General features: G+C 41.8%; 1 protein-coding gene across 2 annotated transcripts in view; it reads left to right on the top strand.

The window, feature by feature from the left end:
- Positions 1-1,120: 1,120 nt before the first annotated feature.
- The window catches only part of ZFYVE16 (zinc finger FYVE-type containing 16), a 50,326-nt gene continuing 34,929 nt past the window's right edge, over positions 1,121-16,517 (top strand). Inside the window, exons 1-2 of one of the 2 annotated variants that reach the window (XM_024217995.1) lie at positions 1,121-1,205; positions 16,295-16,403. In XM_024217995.1, the coding sequence (XP_024073763.1) occupies positions 16,334-16,403 (70 nt within the window). In that variant the 5' untranslated portion in view covers positions 1,121-1,205; positions 16,295-16,333. Of the gene's footprint in view, positions 1,206-1,305; positions 1,358-16,294; positions 16,404-16,517 lie in introns of those variants that run through there. The other variant, XM_024218075.1, reaches the window with a different exon arrangement.

Here is a 16,517-nt window from a genome sequence, read left to right on the forward strand (position 1 = left end):
GTTGAAAAGGGGTTGTAGTGGCTTGGCTCAGCACTGCTGCCTGGGCAGTTAAAAGTCCTATCTCATAGAGCTGGAAGGGACCCTGAAAGGTCATTGAGTCCAGCCCCCAGGACCAAGTACTGATTTTGCCCCAGATCTGTAAGTGGCCCCCTCAAAGATTGAGCTCACAACCCTGGGTTTAGCAGGCCAATGCTCAAACCACTGAGCTATCCCTCACCCCTTCTGCTCTGTGGTGCTGCAGGGCTAAGGCAGACTAGTCCCTATCTGTCCTGGCACCGTGCTGTGCCCTGGAAGCGGCCAGCAAGTCTGGCTTCTTGGCGCGGGGGTGGGGGGGCTCCACGCACTGCCCCCACCCCAAGCACTGGCTTCACACTCCCATTGGCTGGGAGCAGGGATGAGGCCTCCAGGGAAGGGCCGGGGCTAGGGTGTTTGGTTTTGTGCCATTAGAAAGTTGGCAATCTTATATTCACACAAGGGGAACAAAATAAGGGTCCACAGCCAACCTTAATTCTGGCAATTCCTAACATCTGGGTGCTTTGTTTTTGCAACTTGAATAGTCCTTTAACGTAGGTTTTGGTGTATAATTTATACTGAAATTGTTGAATCTAAGGAGGTGGGACAAGAACTGAGGGCTTCTTTTCACACAAAACTTGCACCTACATTTTGCCCACTGAGGTAGCGAAACCGGTGCTGACTGCAGTGTGGACATACTGAAATCAGTTTGAGCGTGTGTGTGTCACTAAACCGATTAATGCATTTTAACTAAATGGGTGTGAGATCTGTGCGGGGACCCGCCTGGCGTCAGCTACCAGCCAGCAGCAAATTTGGACCTGAAGGATGATTTTGCTCATGGATTCCAGCCGTTCAGCTTCCTGGCTCTGCAGCGCCTCCTATGCCCTGTGGGCGGGGTGGGGCTGGATCTCTGGACGCCGCCTTGCACCATGCCGCAGGAGGCTCTCGAGAAACTCACCCCCAGCAGCCAAGACGCCCCACAGGAGGGAAGTGGAGGATTCTGCGCAGGCGCAGAAAGGAATTTCCAAGGAATGGCCGCAGCCTCTGTCGGGCCAAGGAGAACTAGGCTCTGCGCATGCGCGGAGAAACCCGAGCGAGTCCCGTGAAAACGCAAACAAGCAGCGAAGCGGTGGTGGGTGTTGCTCTGTGCGGGGCCGCCGTCCCGGAGCCAGCGGGGGAGGGGCGCCTATGAGGTGAGCGAGGCGCCCCCGGAGGGGGCGCGGTTTAGGCTCCTAGGGGGACACAGGAGGCGGGATCCGGTCCCTTGCCCTGAGGCACGGCGAAGAAGCCCATCACGGAGTCGCGCCGCGTCCGTGGGGCCGGGCAGCCTCTTCGGGGCGGCGGGGTCAGTACCCCCCCAGCAGAGTGAGGAGACGGGAGTTCGGCCCCCCCTTCCGCCCGGGATGAGGAGGGTATTGGGGGGGCAGGGTTAGTTCCTGGCGTGATCGGGGTATGGGGGAGGGTGGCTTATTTCCCCCCTCTCCCGTGATGAGGGGTCCCTGGAATCTGGTGGTGGAGGATTTGGGGGCGAGGCTCTTCGCAAACCACTGTGCTTCTGTTGTTGGACTTTCAAAAGGCCCTGGAAAGCTGTCCCAGTTGGTGGGCGCCCCTGAGATTCATTGCCCCTCTCTGGTGTGTGTTAAACAGCCGCTTTCCATTCCCAAGCCCTCCCACCCTGCCCCACAGCTCTTCCTTCCTCCTTTGTGGAGGCCCTTGAATGTTCCCAGTACAGGGAGACCCCTGACTGCTGCAGGATCACAGTATAATGTTTCCTGCTCTTTCTTCTTTCTGTCCCCTCTGAGTCTCAGCTGGCTTCTCTTTCATACTGTATTTAGAAACTAACTTTCTGTCCAGTGAGGGTGTAAAGTGACTGATCTCTGAACATATTTAACTTCTTTTGGCTGTTCCCATTTCAACCTGAAAGCCTTTTGCAGAGCATGAATAGTTTCTTCTAGTCTCTGCCACCGTATTTCTTATAGTTTAGTATCAAAGACTTATGAGTAGTCATGGAAATCATTATCTGTATAGCTTGCTAGATGTGCAAGATATTTTATGAATTGGAAAGAGAAATTTTAGAAATGTAGAAAGAAACTTTCTGCCATAAGGAATTTACTATCTAATCTAGGCAGATATGATGTAAATTATTACATCCTTTGAAAATCTGTGGGTGGGGTGGAATAAAATGTGTTGACAAACTTAACACCACCCTTAAATATTGGCAACTGGTACTTTGTTTGCAAATTGGTATTGTGGAGACCAGCTATTTTTTTTAGACATCTTTAACTTGGATTGAAGCAATTTGCACTCCACAGGCACTGTGTAATAGGTGATTACTCTCAAGAAGTCAGGTTATTGAATTGTGCCAACTGCCATACCATAGAAAGCAGAACATTGTTTTCAGTTGCTTTATTGGAGAAGTATAAACTGATGTTTTGCTTTATTTTGATTGATTTGCTCAAAATAGACTAGTGCAGAGGTAGGCAATCTATGGCACGCATGCCGAAGGTGGAATGATAGCTGATTTTCAGTGTCACTCACACTGCCCGGGTCCTGGCCACCGGTCCGGAGGACTCTGCATTTTAATTTAATTTTAAATGAAGCTTCTTAAACATTTTAAAAACCTTATTTACTTTACATACAACAATAGTTTAGTGTTATATATTATAGACTTATAGAAAGACGCTTTCTAAAAACGTTAAAGTGTATTACCGGCACGCAAAACCTTAAATTAGAGTGAATAAATGAAGACTCGCCACTTCTGAAAGGTTGCCGACCCCTGGACCAGTGAGTACAATTGACCAACAACTGAATGATTTAATTAACAATGTATATGTAAAGCAGCCTTAGCTTGTGGAGCACTTGAGTGGCACAGGTATTTTTTTTAGTCTATAAAAATCATGCTATGTTTTAGTCATGGGTATTTTTAGTAAAAGTCTAGGACAAAAATTCACAGCCCGTGACCTGTCCATGACTTGTACTATATACCCCTAACTAAAACTTGGGCGGGGGGCCGCAGGTGCTCTGGGGGGGCAGTCTGGGGGCGCCGTATGTGCTAGGTGTGCGGCCTGGGACCCCTTGGGGGAGGGGCAGCGGTGCATGGCTGGAGATTCCTGCTGGCACTGAGGGGGGAGGGCTGGCAGGCTCCCTACCTGGCTTTGCGTGTCCCTGCAACTCTTAAGGGGAGGGAAGGCCAGGGAGGCTCCGGGCGCTGCCCTCACCACAAGGTCTGGCTCCGCATCTCCCATTGGCCAGGAATCGCACGCAGCCAATGGGAGCTGCGAGGGTGGTGCCTGCAAGCAGGGATAGCGGGCGCAGGGCACCCTGATCCCTCTGCCTAGGTCAGGAGCTGTAGGGACATGCTGGCCACTCCCTCCCCCAGGTAAGTGCTGCCCCACACCTCAGCCCTGAACCCCCTCCTATACCCGAATTGCTGCTGCTGCTGAGTGTTCGGGCAGCCCCTGAGCCAGCTGCACTGGCCGTTGCAAAAGTCAGAGGTTACGGAAAGTCATGGAATCCGTGACTTTCGTGGCAGACACACAGCCTTACTTAACATACACATATCTTAATTCCTGAAGCTGATTCTTAATAGTGTATTATTTTAGAAGAATGAATATTGCAGTTAAAGGTTCCCAACAGCGTCTAAAATTGCCTAGGTATTAGCTTCTAGGGTTGGATCATTTAGAAGTTTTCTAATAGAAAATTGTTATACATGATAGTCGGTAGTCCTATTTTATCACAAAAGACAGGAATCAGCAACAGCAGGAGAAACACTTAGCTGTTAGATTGTTTGAGGAAAAGTTGTTGGTCATCTTTCAGAATTGTTGAAATAATGGTACCTCTATGACTTGTTTTCTAAAGCTGAGTAATGAAAGCTGATGCAGATAGGAATATTGGAGCAATAGACACAGTCAGTAAGAGACTTAATTATTGTTTTGTCAGGAAAATGCATTCTTCAATTATTGAACTGGCTGTTGATGGCCCAGCTGTTCTGCTGGGGTCCTGGAACAATGATAACAAAAACAAGTGATCTGCCTTGGATGGTTGACTTCTTTCCACTGCGTTGCTCACGTCATACTATTTTCCGTACTGTATATTCAAAAGACTGTTTCACAAATTATTTGGTGTTGGGGTGGGTGAGAATAGAAAAGTGGCCAGGCTGCAGCTGCGCTGCTGTAGGATAGACAGTCACTGCAGGGATGGAATGGGTTTTTCTGTCACTGTAGTAAATCCACCCACTTGAGCGGTGATAGTTAGGTTGATGGAAATTCTTCCATCAATTTAGTGGTATTTGCACTGGAAATTAGGTCAGCTTAACTGCATCATTTAGGCTTGGTCTACACTTACCCCCCAAGTCGAAGTAAGGTACGCAAATTCAGCTACGTGAATAACGTAGCTGAATTCGACATACCTTACTTCGAACTTACCGCGGTTCAGACGCGGTCCACATGCGGCAGGCAGGCTCCCCGTTGACTCCGCGGTACTCCTCTCGTTGAGCTGGAGTACCGCAGTCGACGGCGAGCACTTCCTGGTTCGATTTATCGCGTCCAGACCAGACGCGATAAATCGAACCAGGAAGTTCGATCCCCAGCCGCCGAACTAGCGCGGTAGTGTAGACCTGGCCTTAGGAGTGTGAATATTTCACACCTCTGAGTGACATAGCTAGGTTAACTTAAGTTTTAGGTGTAGACCAGGCCTCAGGCATTATATTCCTGGGGTCATTTCTCTTACCATATAATAAGTACTAAGAGGCCAAAGATGTCAGGTTATTTTATCTCAGGAACTATAATATTTTGTATAATTTGAGTTAAATCTTTGTCAGTGGAATTTGTACACTCTAGTTTAAGTATGAAGCAACATTACTTCCAAGCAAGGCCATATTCCTACAGTTAATAGTGTTCATATGTCTTGCTTTCTGTATGTTTGAAAACTCTTCCACAACGTGTACCTCTTTTTCTTAACTTCCTGACCCAACTATTAACTTTGCAGAGGAAGTAAGCACCAAACCTGTTGGTATAGGTAATATCTTGTACTGCTCAACAAGGAGTGCTGTAGCCAGTGGTTAATAACACATTCTGAAGATTTTGTAGTAGTAAACAGACAGTAGTGAATTAGACCACCTCTTGTGAGATAAATAGCAGTATTGATGAACTCCAAAGGTAGGTGACAAACAGAACTTTGTGCACCTCCATGCTTGAAGTCCTGCAAGTCCTACTGAAGTGTGGGAATACTGGAGAACAGGTGATCATTAGGGACTTGTAGGGACTCTTTGGGGTAGGAGAAAAATAGCCCAACCCTGATACCATTCTTGGCATCTTATTTTTATTGCACCATAAAAATTAGTGAAGAAAGGTTAAAAAGGATCTGGTCTAAACACAGAGTTGGACTGGTTTAACGATATGATGTTGCACAGATTTAGAGAACTATCTTATTGTAAAATTATTGTTGAGACAGAGCACAATTACCTCTTCTCTCCATGCCTTGTCTCCTCTAGGATTTTTATATCCAGATAGCTATCTTGATGTTAAAACCACACTTTTTGCAGTGAAGACATAGTGTTTGTATATGGACACTCTTGCATCTGTTTAAACCTGGCTTACAACTGAGTTAGCATACTCTTTTAAATAATGTAGTTCTTGATCCTGCAGTTGGATCAGTAGGGTAGGCCGTTGTTTCAGTAGGGTTTCATATTTTCACAAGCCAGTGGAGTCTGCAAAGATCTGTCTCTGGATTAGGACCATAGTGCAATTTCCCCCCCCCCCCCCCCCCCCCCGGTCTTCATAAACATTAGCTACTATTAAACACTAAAATATTATTTTGGTCTCTAGTTCAAGTGGATAGATATTTTTGTAATTTTGACCTATGACTAGTCTATACGTTTACAAAACTCAAAATGAAGGTGGGTCTTTGCCCCCGCAAACATTTCTTTTTTTTTTTTTTTTTTAAACAAAGGGCTGGACTAGGAAGCCCATAAGAGAGGCTACCTTCTGAAAACTGAAATGTTATCTATGTGCGTGTCTTCTATAAAATATAAAATCAGTAATTAGAATTTAAAGTTGCTGTTTAAAGCTGTTTTTCAAGTGTTCTCATATACTATATACTTCAGATGAATGCAACCCTGTGTACAGAGTATGAGTTCCTCACATTTCAGCTTGAACTGGGTAAAACGCCTGCTAATATTTCTTTATATAATCTTTCTGTTTGTGGAATGTGAAGTGCTGTAGCAGAAGTTTCTAGAGACATGGCTTTGGCATGTGATGTGACTGATCAGATTCACGCTGTTCCTCTTGTTTTCTATCCACTTAAGTTTTTTGCTTAACAAGCTTTTTTGGTATTCATTTTGGTTGGGGAAAAAAGGGTATTTGACCAGCATATTTAGTATATTCTAAGATGTCATTAAAGGTCATACTTTTTCCAGAGGCCTTTCTTAAAGATGTAACTTATTTTAATTCTGTAGTTTTATACATGCTATTCTACATGTACTGGCTTACGCTATATAGGTGTATTACTAGTACATGTAATTACACTATATATCAAATGTACTTGCTGATATTGCGATTAAGTTTTTGTATGATTATTATTTTCTACTACTATTTAAGTGTATAGCGGATGTTCAATGCAAGTACTCCATAAATTAAGGCACAAAAGAACGAAAAAATGGCTTGGAAAAGGAAGCTAGTCCTAAAATGTTGGTGTAAGTTTAAAACAATGAGAATGTGAGTTTAAGGTTTTATGGTGGGTTTGTTTCCAAGTAGACCAAATGTTTACGTAGAAAAGTGGAATGCACTTTTAGTTATTTACATTAGCAAACACCCTTATCCTCCCATATGTACCATATAGGTGCTGTTACATTAATTTAGATAGAATAAATAGGCCCAAGGAATGAAAGATGTTGGCATAAACCAATCACTGCCCAACATTAAACAGTTTTAAACAAGGTTCAGGGTTTGGTATAGAGAGACCTCAGCCTGCTTAGTACCATGGTGCAAACACCATTAAAAATCCTTGTAACCATTTATTAAAGATACAGAAAAGAAGGAAAAGCAGTTAAAGGATTTGAAATGTAAGGTATGAAGGCTTGCTTTTAACAACAACCCTTCTTACCTTTCCCTTTAACTGAAGAGAGTTTTTAGAAGGAAAAATTCCCTAGTTTGACTGTCTTTTAGATCAGTGGTTCTCAAAGCCAGTCTGCCGCTTGTTCAGGGAAAGCCCCTGGCGGGCTGGGCCGGTTTGTTTACCTGCCGCGTCCGCAGGTTCGGCCGATTGCAGCTCCCACTGGCCGCGGTTCGCCGCTTCAGGCCAATGGGAGCTGCGGGAAGTGGCGCGGGCCGAGGGATGTGCTGGCCACCGCTTTCTGCAGCCCCCATTGGCCTGGAGCCGTGATCGGCCAAACCTGCAGACCGGCAGGTAAACAAACCAGCCCGGCCCGCCAGGGGCTTTCCCTGAACAAGTGGCGGACCGGCTTTGAGAACCACTGTTTTAGATGGGAGTATATATGGTAAAAACTGTCTCTTTGAGGAAAAGATAAGTTAGTTGAAATAACTGGAGCTGTTGTTGTTGCTGTTAAGTTTGATCTCATTTCCTTTAAGACAAAACACAACAAACACACACACAAGAGGACAGGAAAGACCAGCAGAAGTAGAAAATACAGCTTCTATCTCTGGCGTTGACTCTCACTTGCAACATCACTACTGGAAAAAAAAACAGGCAATGCTGGTATGAGTTTAGGGCAGTGCTTTTAGTTGCCTCTTTCTGGTCACAGCAGTGTTGCAAAATATACAATCTTGGCCAGCTAATACAGACTCTTTGTAAACAGAAGGAAAAAGGAGAAGGTTAGTAAATTGGGAAGGAGAAGAAAACACAAAGGGGTGGGGAGTTTGACAATGTCTCACATCCCAGGTGATGATTGGGGTTCAGCCAGAGCCAGCAGAGATAGGGATGTCATCTGGATCCCTCTCTGGCCTGATCTGGTGAAGACATCTCTCAGTAGGATAACAAAGGCCCCAGAGATGATGGGGATGGCAGCCTGATCGTGAAGCTCACTTCAGTAGCCAGTTTTTCTCCCCAGAGTTTGAGTAGCAGCCGTGTTAGTCTGTATCTGCAAAAAGAACAGGTGCCACAAGTACTCCTGTTCTTTCTCCCCAGAGTCTTTCTCTAAGGATTCCAAAAGGGGAGTGATGTGTGGAATAGCTCATCTTCTCATTATTTTGTCCACCAGTTAGATTTAATTTCTGACACACCCATTTTGATTCACTGATTTCTGATCCCAAGCTGCTTTTTTTTACCACACATGATCTTAGCATAAGTTCTTGAGTTGTATCAGTAGGCCTTTTTTTCTTGGATTCATTCAGCGTTTTGTTGTTGACATTTTATAAACTTTTGCTCACTGCTTACAGCTACGCTCAGTGTTAGGGTAAATTTGTAGGCCCAATTATAACAGTGCTCAACCTACAAAATGAATGGATTGATAACTGGAAGAAATACCTTTTTGGTAAATATTTCCTTGGAACATTCATGATCAGCTTTTTTTTTTTTTTTTTTTTTTCCTAAAGGGGTTCCTACTTATTCTTCTGCAGGAGTTGACTGGCACCCAAGGATAAGTAACTGGAAAGTCCTTGTGAGTCAGTAGGCTAGACGTAGGCCATACAGTCTTTAACTGTGTAAAACATCTTTTACTCCTGGGGGAATTCTGCACCAAAAAATTTAAAAAAATTCTGCGCACAGTATTTAAAAATTCTGCATATTTTATTTGTCTAAACACAATATAATCATGCCAGTTTCAATTATTTTGGTAATTTATTTAAAAATACCTGTAAGCAAATATGTCTGTAACAATGCAGATAACAAAAAAGATCCAGGAAATGTTTTTGGACTTCTTACTAGGCATATTAATACAGAACTTTGAGTAATAATTCATGTAAACTACAATACAGAAACATAATGGACCATTCAAAGTGAAGTGGCCTGTTAACACTCCTGTAGTCACATGACTAAAAAGGGGGTTAGTGGGTTACAAATCTGATTGTGCCAGAACTGACAGATGCAAAACTTGCATTGATATCTCCACTGCTACAATGATCAGCACCTTGCATGACACATCTTTTAAGATTCGTGCCAACATGTGGTATACCTCATCCATCCAATGCACTAAATGCCCCAGTAACGACTGTGTGGATGAAACCAGATGATCAGTATGCTCTCCAAAGAACTCTCACAGGAAATGATTAAAAACAAAACAAAACACCAGATCATCTGTGGGTAAACACTTTTCACAGAGCGATTGATGACGCTATCTGATCTCTCAGTCCTCATCCTTAAAGGAAAACTGCACAATACTTTGAAAAGATGAGCCTGGGAGCTTAAATTTATAATTTTGCGAGACACTAATTCCAACAATCTGTAACCCACTAACCCTCCTTTTTGTCCTTTGACTGCAGTGGTATTAATGGGCTACTTCACCTTGAATGGTCCCTTAGAACAGGGGTTGGCAACCTTTCAGAAGTGGTGTGCCAAGTCTTCATTTATTCACTTTAATTTAAAGTTTGAGTGCCAGTAATACATTTCAACGTTTTTAGAAGATCTTTCTATAAGTCTATAATATATAACTAAACTATTGTTGTATGTAAAGTAAATAAGGTTTTTAAAATGTTTAAGAACCTTCATTTAATATTAAATTAAAATGCAGAGCCCTCCGGACTGGTGGCCAGGACCCGGGCAGTGTGACTGCCACTGAAAATCAGCTCGCGTGCCACCTTTGGCATGCGTGCCGCAGGTTGCCTACCCCTGCCTTACAATATGTGTTAACTACTTATGCTAAACTACCTGTTCAACCTTGTATTTATCTGTGACAACTGAGTACCTTACCCAGACCTGAAGAAGAGCTCTGTGTAGCTCGAAAGCTTCTCTCTTTTTATCAAGAGAAGTTGGTCCAATAAAAGATAGTACCTCACCCACATTGTCCTCCTTAAAATTTGTAAGAGACTGCCATCTGTAGGCTACAACTGCCAACCTTCCAGTTCATAAATATTTAACCCCCCTCCCCCGAGTTTCTCTCTTGAGGTGGTGGCACATGCTCAGTGACAGATAACTGAGAGTGTGTATACACTGCTATAAAAGACCTGCGACTGGCTTGAGTCAACTGACTCAGGCTTGCAAGGGGGGAGGGGGGAGAGCCTGTGGGGCTATAAAGTTGCTGTGTAGATGTTCAGGCTTGAGCTGGAGCCAGGCTCTGAATCTCTGCAAGAGGGGAGGGTCTTAGAGCTTGGGCTTCAGTGCAAGCCTGAATGGTTATATTACAATTGTATAGTCCCAAAGCCCAAGCCCTGGTGCTGTGGGTTTTTTATTGCACTACAGACATACCCTGAGTGTTGCTTGAACTCCTACAGTCCAATGTGCAATCCCTATTGTATGAAACTTTTTGCTTTGAAAAGTGGCATCATGCTAGTCTTCAAGCAATCTACTGTGAAAGCACTACCTTTTGAACGGATATCAAATGTCATAGAGCAGAATGGTGCTATATGTTCTCTCAGACGTTTGAATATAGACTCTTGAAGGACCAGAAGAAAAGAGATTTTTCATAACCTTCAAATAGTATACAATTTTTTTTAAAAAGAAACATCTCTAGTTATTGAAATAATTTACAGGCATAAATATGGTACCTTAATAAAAATAAAATGTTACTGAAAAAATAACCCTATAGGGCATCTTTATCCTCTAATTCCTGAATACACAAATGTAAAATAATGGTTGGAAGTCAGTATTGGAATCCAGATTCTAAGTGTATGCTAACATGAAACCGTAAGCATTCATAAAGAACCTAAAACATCAGACTTTCTTTTTACCCTGAAATTGAACACCCTGTCTATCCATCTGTGTTCACGTGCTCCCATACCATTCATTCATTTTGGTAAATAAAATGTAAGGATCTTGCTCTTGAGAATCAGGTTTCATTTTTTTCAAAATACTTTTTGTCTCCTTTGAACAGTCAGGAGGAGCCTTTACCATCCTTGTCCTAAACAAAAAGTCCTCTTGTGCCTAGGTGCCCTGTTCACTATGAACTAAAAAAAACTTGTGAAGATTTTTTTTAGGAGAATAAAAATACAAATAATTCATACACAGCGTCTTGTGGTTGCTTACCACAAACAGTCAGGCAATTGTTATGGGTGCTATAAAAGTAAAATTATTTTGTCATGAAATATTGCTGCCACTAAATACATCACTAGGAAATGCCACAAATTGACATAGCAGTAGTATATGATCATTTAGTCACCTCTGGGATGAAATGTGCCATCTATTTGATGCTGACAGCACTACATATATTTTTTAGGAGGGGAAATGAGGACAGGGGGGGGAAATCTCTGATTCAAAAGGTAGGGAGAATTTACATAGTCAGAATGTAGTTATTTTAGTTAGAATTTGGGCACTGGAGTTAATGCTCCCTCTCTTCTTAAGATGTCATGGGATTGATCAGAGGTAGTGAGGGCCTCAGACTTATTTCTCATCTTAAAAACATCTCCAGCCATATAGCTCTGCCTCTTACCCCTGCATCGTCTTGCCCAGTGTCGTGCTAGGAGTTGAGTACTGGCTTAAAGGAAAGAGCACCCAATACTGAATTGCCAGCACAACTTTCTGCAACAGGAAGGACTGTCATCTATAAAGTGACCACCATACTTTTCAAAAACTGGGGCGCTTGTAGAAGCAGCTACTGAAAAAGGTTGTGGGGAAACTAGGAGAGAATTTTGTTTGACCTAAAGATAAAACTGGGAGACGGGCAGCCTAAACAGCTGGGGCTGGCCCTGGTGAATTTCTGTTCTTATAGCATACTTGAGCCATCCCTTTAAATAAATAAATAAAACTTGGTTGGTTATTGCCTCACTTTGCCACTCACCCTTTCTGTTAAGTAAAAATTTACTTTATCTCCATTCTATGTTCTTTTCCTTTAACTCTAATTTTTCCTTTCTTCTGTTGTCTGATATTTTTCTCTTTTCAGTCTATTTTCTCCCCTTGATGTCCTTTTCTTGTCTGTCATCTTCTATGTTGTGCGCTCGTCTTCCTTCCCCCCAAGTTTCTAGTCTCTTACCTCACCCTCTTTTATTCCTTTCTTATCTTGTATTCTCAGTTCCCGATTTCTCTATTACTATCCCCAGTTTCATCTTGGGTCTCCCCCCGGCCCCACCAAAAACTTTCATCCACTTCTTCCCCAGTCACAAACCACACATGCTTTTCTATTGCATGCTCCTTCATTCTTTCTCTCTACAGTGTTCTTTTCATAATCAAGCAAGTACACAAACACAGGCAGAATCCACCTACGCATGCAGGCTCTTCACAACTTCAGTACAAGTGGGACTTGTTATACAAGCTTCCCCAACCAAAAAAAAAAAAAATAAAAAAAGCCACATGCATACCTACCGCAAATCTCCCCTCCCAAACTCAGGCAGCCTTTTGTCCTCCCAGATGCTTTCTGCCTCTTTCAACCCGTTCTGGTGGAGGCTAGGAGTGATCCAAAGCTGTAATGCATTCAGCCCCCTGAGGGAGGGGTATGTTATGTTGTGTTCAGCAGCAGTCTTCCACAACCAATTACGGATAAATATTTGTTTCTAATCTGGTAGTGTCAAGGAGCATCAATAAGGGCCAGGTCCTTGTTATCCCTGGTGCTGTCCAAATACAAAGGAGGACAGTCCCTGTCCCAGAGAGGTTTATGCTCTAAGAAAAAAATGTGGATTGAGGTTCATGAGGCTCAGTGTGAGATTGACAAACATTTGTCTGAGAAATCCTTTAATCTCTTCACTCTGCCTCAGTACCCCTTAATTTTTTTTTAATCAGTAAAATGTATAAATCCTATTAATCTTTCTTCAGGAGGTGAGCAGCCATTAATGAAAAACCTCTTATTTGTTATTTCCTTTCTATTCTATGTGAATATTGGGCTGAGCTGTAAACAGTTCAGTTATAAGATTTTAATTATTTTTCCTAAATATCTTTTTGTCACAGAAACACAAATTCAAGCTCTAATAAAAGATAAAACAGTTGCTTAAAGCTATCTAGTCCTGTCTTGCCTTTTAAAATACTCTAAACATAGAATTTTTTTAAAATGTTGAACATCAGGAGCTGTGCAATTAGATACTTTGCTTACTGTATTTTTAACATATATAATAAAAGATGTTCAAGTAGTCAGTTACAGTAAGTGGGTAACTTAGTTTATAGGGCTGTAATTCCACTGACAGTTTTCCAGAACCTAATCCTGGAGACTGAAGCATGAGTGGCTAATATATTGACTAGAGCCCCAGAAGAAAATTAAGATAATTCAGATAATTTGTCTTGTCTTTCTCCAACAGCTTCCCCTTCTGCAGCTTGAATATAATTACTTTACTCATAATTCATAGGTGACATATGTCTGAATTACAAGGTTTTTGTATGTGGGTTGCAGATTTCGGTGCTGCATAATATAATGACACTCTAAACTCTGATATTGAAAGTCATTGTTCATAAAGCTCTTCAGTAATTTTTATTAGTGTGCATATAAAAGTAAATTTTTAGGTAGTGTTTTAAGGCAGTATTAATATTTTATTTTTGAAGGTTTAATAGTATAGAACCATAAGAATTACCATACTGGATCAGACCAGAGTTCTGGTCCAGTATCCTGTTTCATAGTGGCCCGTTTGAGGTGTTTCAGAGTAAGGTACAAGAAAGCCCACAGTGAACAACTACAGAATAACCTATCTTTGGGAGAAGTTTGTGCCTAACCCCCATCAGTTAGTGGTAAGCTTATGCCTGTAGGTCTGATCATTTATATCCCTTCTCATAAGAGGAAAAAATTGTTTGTGACAAGACTAAAAGCAAGTGTACAGGGTCTCAGTTCTAATACAAGTTCTAAACATGAAGTGGTAGCTTCTAAAATAAATGTTTACACTACAGTTTTCTTTTTATGTAATGTTTCTAAAAATCTTATTTGTGCAAAGTGATCTAGTTAAATAATTTATCATGCAAAGGAATAAGTTAATGGTCACTATTGAAGACTAACTTGGGGATAGAAGAAGGCCCTGTGTCCACCTAGGCCCATCTGTCTAGTATTGGTAACGTCATTTTTCCCTCAATTCTTGTAACTTTCTTTATGCATAGAATAACTAAAGCAGGCAGAACATAATAATATTTACTTAAAGTAGTTTTGTCTTGGACTACATTTCTCAAGATATTAATAGAAATAAGCTTTGTGTCCCAAATCATTAGTCTAAATGACATCAAATGGGTAACAGCTGAAAGTTGTTGCCACCTGAAGACTCTTTATTGCCTATAGGAAATGAATTTGTGGGTTCAGTCAAGTTCTCACTTGCCAGGAGACCACATATCAAATATGGTGGTTATTTTGTAACTGGTTGTCATTTTTTTTGCAGTGTTAGGTGCAGAGGCAGATGATTGACTGAATGGGCAAGGAAAGGAGACGAGGAATGGGGTTAAAACAATTTGGGACGCTTGCACTACTGCTGTCTATGCTATGCCTGTTTTATAGGCAAATAAAGGGTTTAGTTGACAAGTCACACAGCCCACTAAAGACTGCATGTCAGTTAGAGAGAGTGATATATGGCTGTGAGTATAGTAACCCAAAGGAGACACTATGTATTCAAAAAGTTTCTTAGCTATTATGCTCAAACATAATTGAGTTGGTGATTCTTGCCTGTGCACATACACTTCAGTGCATTCTGCAAATGTGTATACATCTAAATAGCAGTTGCATTTCATTTTCCTCCTCCTTCTAATACAAACTTCCATTTAATTATAAAATCTTTGCTGATAAAGTTGGTAGATAACACTAAGATTAGTAGAATACTAAACAACAAAAAGGGCAGGTTTCTGTTACAAAGTGACGTGAATAGTCTGGTTAAATGATAACAATGTGTTTTTAATACAGGTAAATGCAAGTAATATATCTGGGAACATAGAATGCTGGCTATACCTCTGTCTTGGAAAGCAGTGACTCATAGAAGGACTTAGGGATGATTGTAGATCACTCTCAGCATGAGCACTCAGTGCAATGCTGCAGCAAAAAAGGGCCAATGTGATCTCTGGATGTATAAAAAGGGAATATCAAGTAGAAATAAGGAAGTGGTCATGCTTCTGTACACAACATAGGTAAGACTGCTACTAGAATACTGTGTACTGTTCTGGTGTCCACACTTCCAGAAAATGATATGGAAAGAGTTAGGAGGGCTACAAAAATAATCCCAGGACTGGTAAACAAGCCTTGCAACACAGAACTGAAGGAGCTCAATTTATTCAGTTTGAGAGGTAACATGATCACTGTGCACAGGTATATACCCGTGGAAAAGATATCTGATAGTAAGGGGATTTTCAGTCTTGCAAACAAAGGCATAACAAGATCCAGTGGCTGAATGTTGAAGTTGGACAACTTCATCCTTGAAATAAGATGCAACTTCCTGGCTCTGAGGGTAATTAAGCATTGGAACACTGTATCGGGGGAGGTAGTGGATTGGGATCATTAAAATTAGATTAGAAATCTTTTTCTAAAAAATATACTTTAATCCAGTTCTGGGAGAAATTCTGTGTTCTGTAGGTGGTCAGGAGTCAGGCTTTGCAGTCTGTGACTCCCCCTGTTCATTCCTTCCCTTAATGTGCCATAGAGAGAACAAGAAGCTCTGCATTGCCCTGTGCATACTCATAATACTTGCAGCCTGCACTAAGACATTGACTGTAATCAAATCTCATGCTTCAGGGTTTCAGCTGGTTGTTTTCAGGGATCAAGAAGGAATTTTCCTACCCAATACGCAATTGGCCAGTTGTATTCTGTCCACCACCCCCATCCCTCTCCTTAGGGCATTGGTGGCACCTCAAGTTTCTCCTGTCTTCTGCCTGTGGCGCACCTCAGGTTAGCTTCCTGAGGACTGAAATGGTTTGATCTGAAGTTTTTGGGTTCAATATATGGGTTACTGGGTGAAATTTAATGGCCTGAGATACACAGGAGGTCAGACTAGATGATCAAGTGGTGTCCGTTCTTTGTGGTTCATTCCTACCCTAAACTCTTTGAAACTATGAAATTGTGACAGTACAGCAAATGCCTTCAAATGATTCAGTTTTGGCAAGGCCATTTAAATCCCTGTGTTTCTTTCTGTCTTTGTGAGGATTCTTGAGAACATATTGAACATAAAGGATTTTACAATGCAGTGTTTATAATCTTGGATTCTGTATATGGGAAGAAGGGAAGGGGCTATTCTAAAATGTGCAAGTTTGCCACCCAATCCTTTGAATAAATAAAACAGCACATTCTTCTTTGTAGGTACAAGAGGACTAAAGTTTCACTAGAGCCATAACTAGAATGGACAGTTACTTTAAAGCAGCAGTCTGTGACTTGGACAAAGTACTTGATGAATTTGAGCAAAATACAGGTTAGATGGATCTTTGTGCTACTTTTTATTGTTGTTGTTGTTTGGGGAAAACAAACTTAAATGGTTAAGACCAAGAGGAAGTGAAAAAAATTTGGTCTGTTCTTTTTAAGTGGT

This window comes from Terrapene carolina, unplaced genomic scaffold, assembly GCF_002925995.2.
Source record: "Terrapene carolina triunguis isolate 2854851 unplaced genomic scaffold, T_m_triunguis-2.0 Scaffold69, whole genome shotgun sequence".
Classification (NCBI taxonomy): Eukaryota; Metazoa; Chordata; order Testudines; family Emydidae; genus Terrapene; species Terrapene triunguis.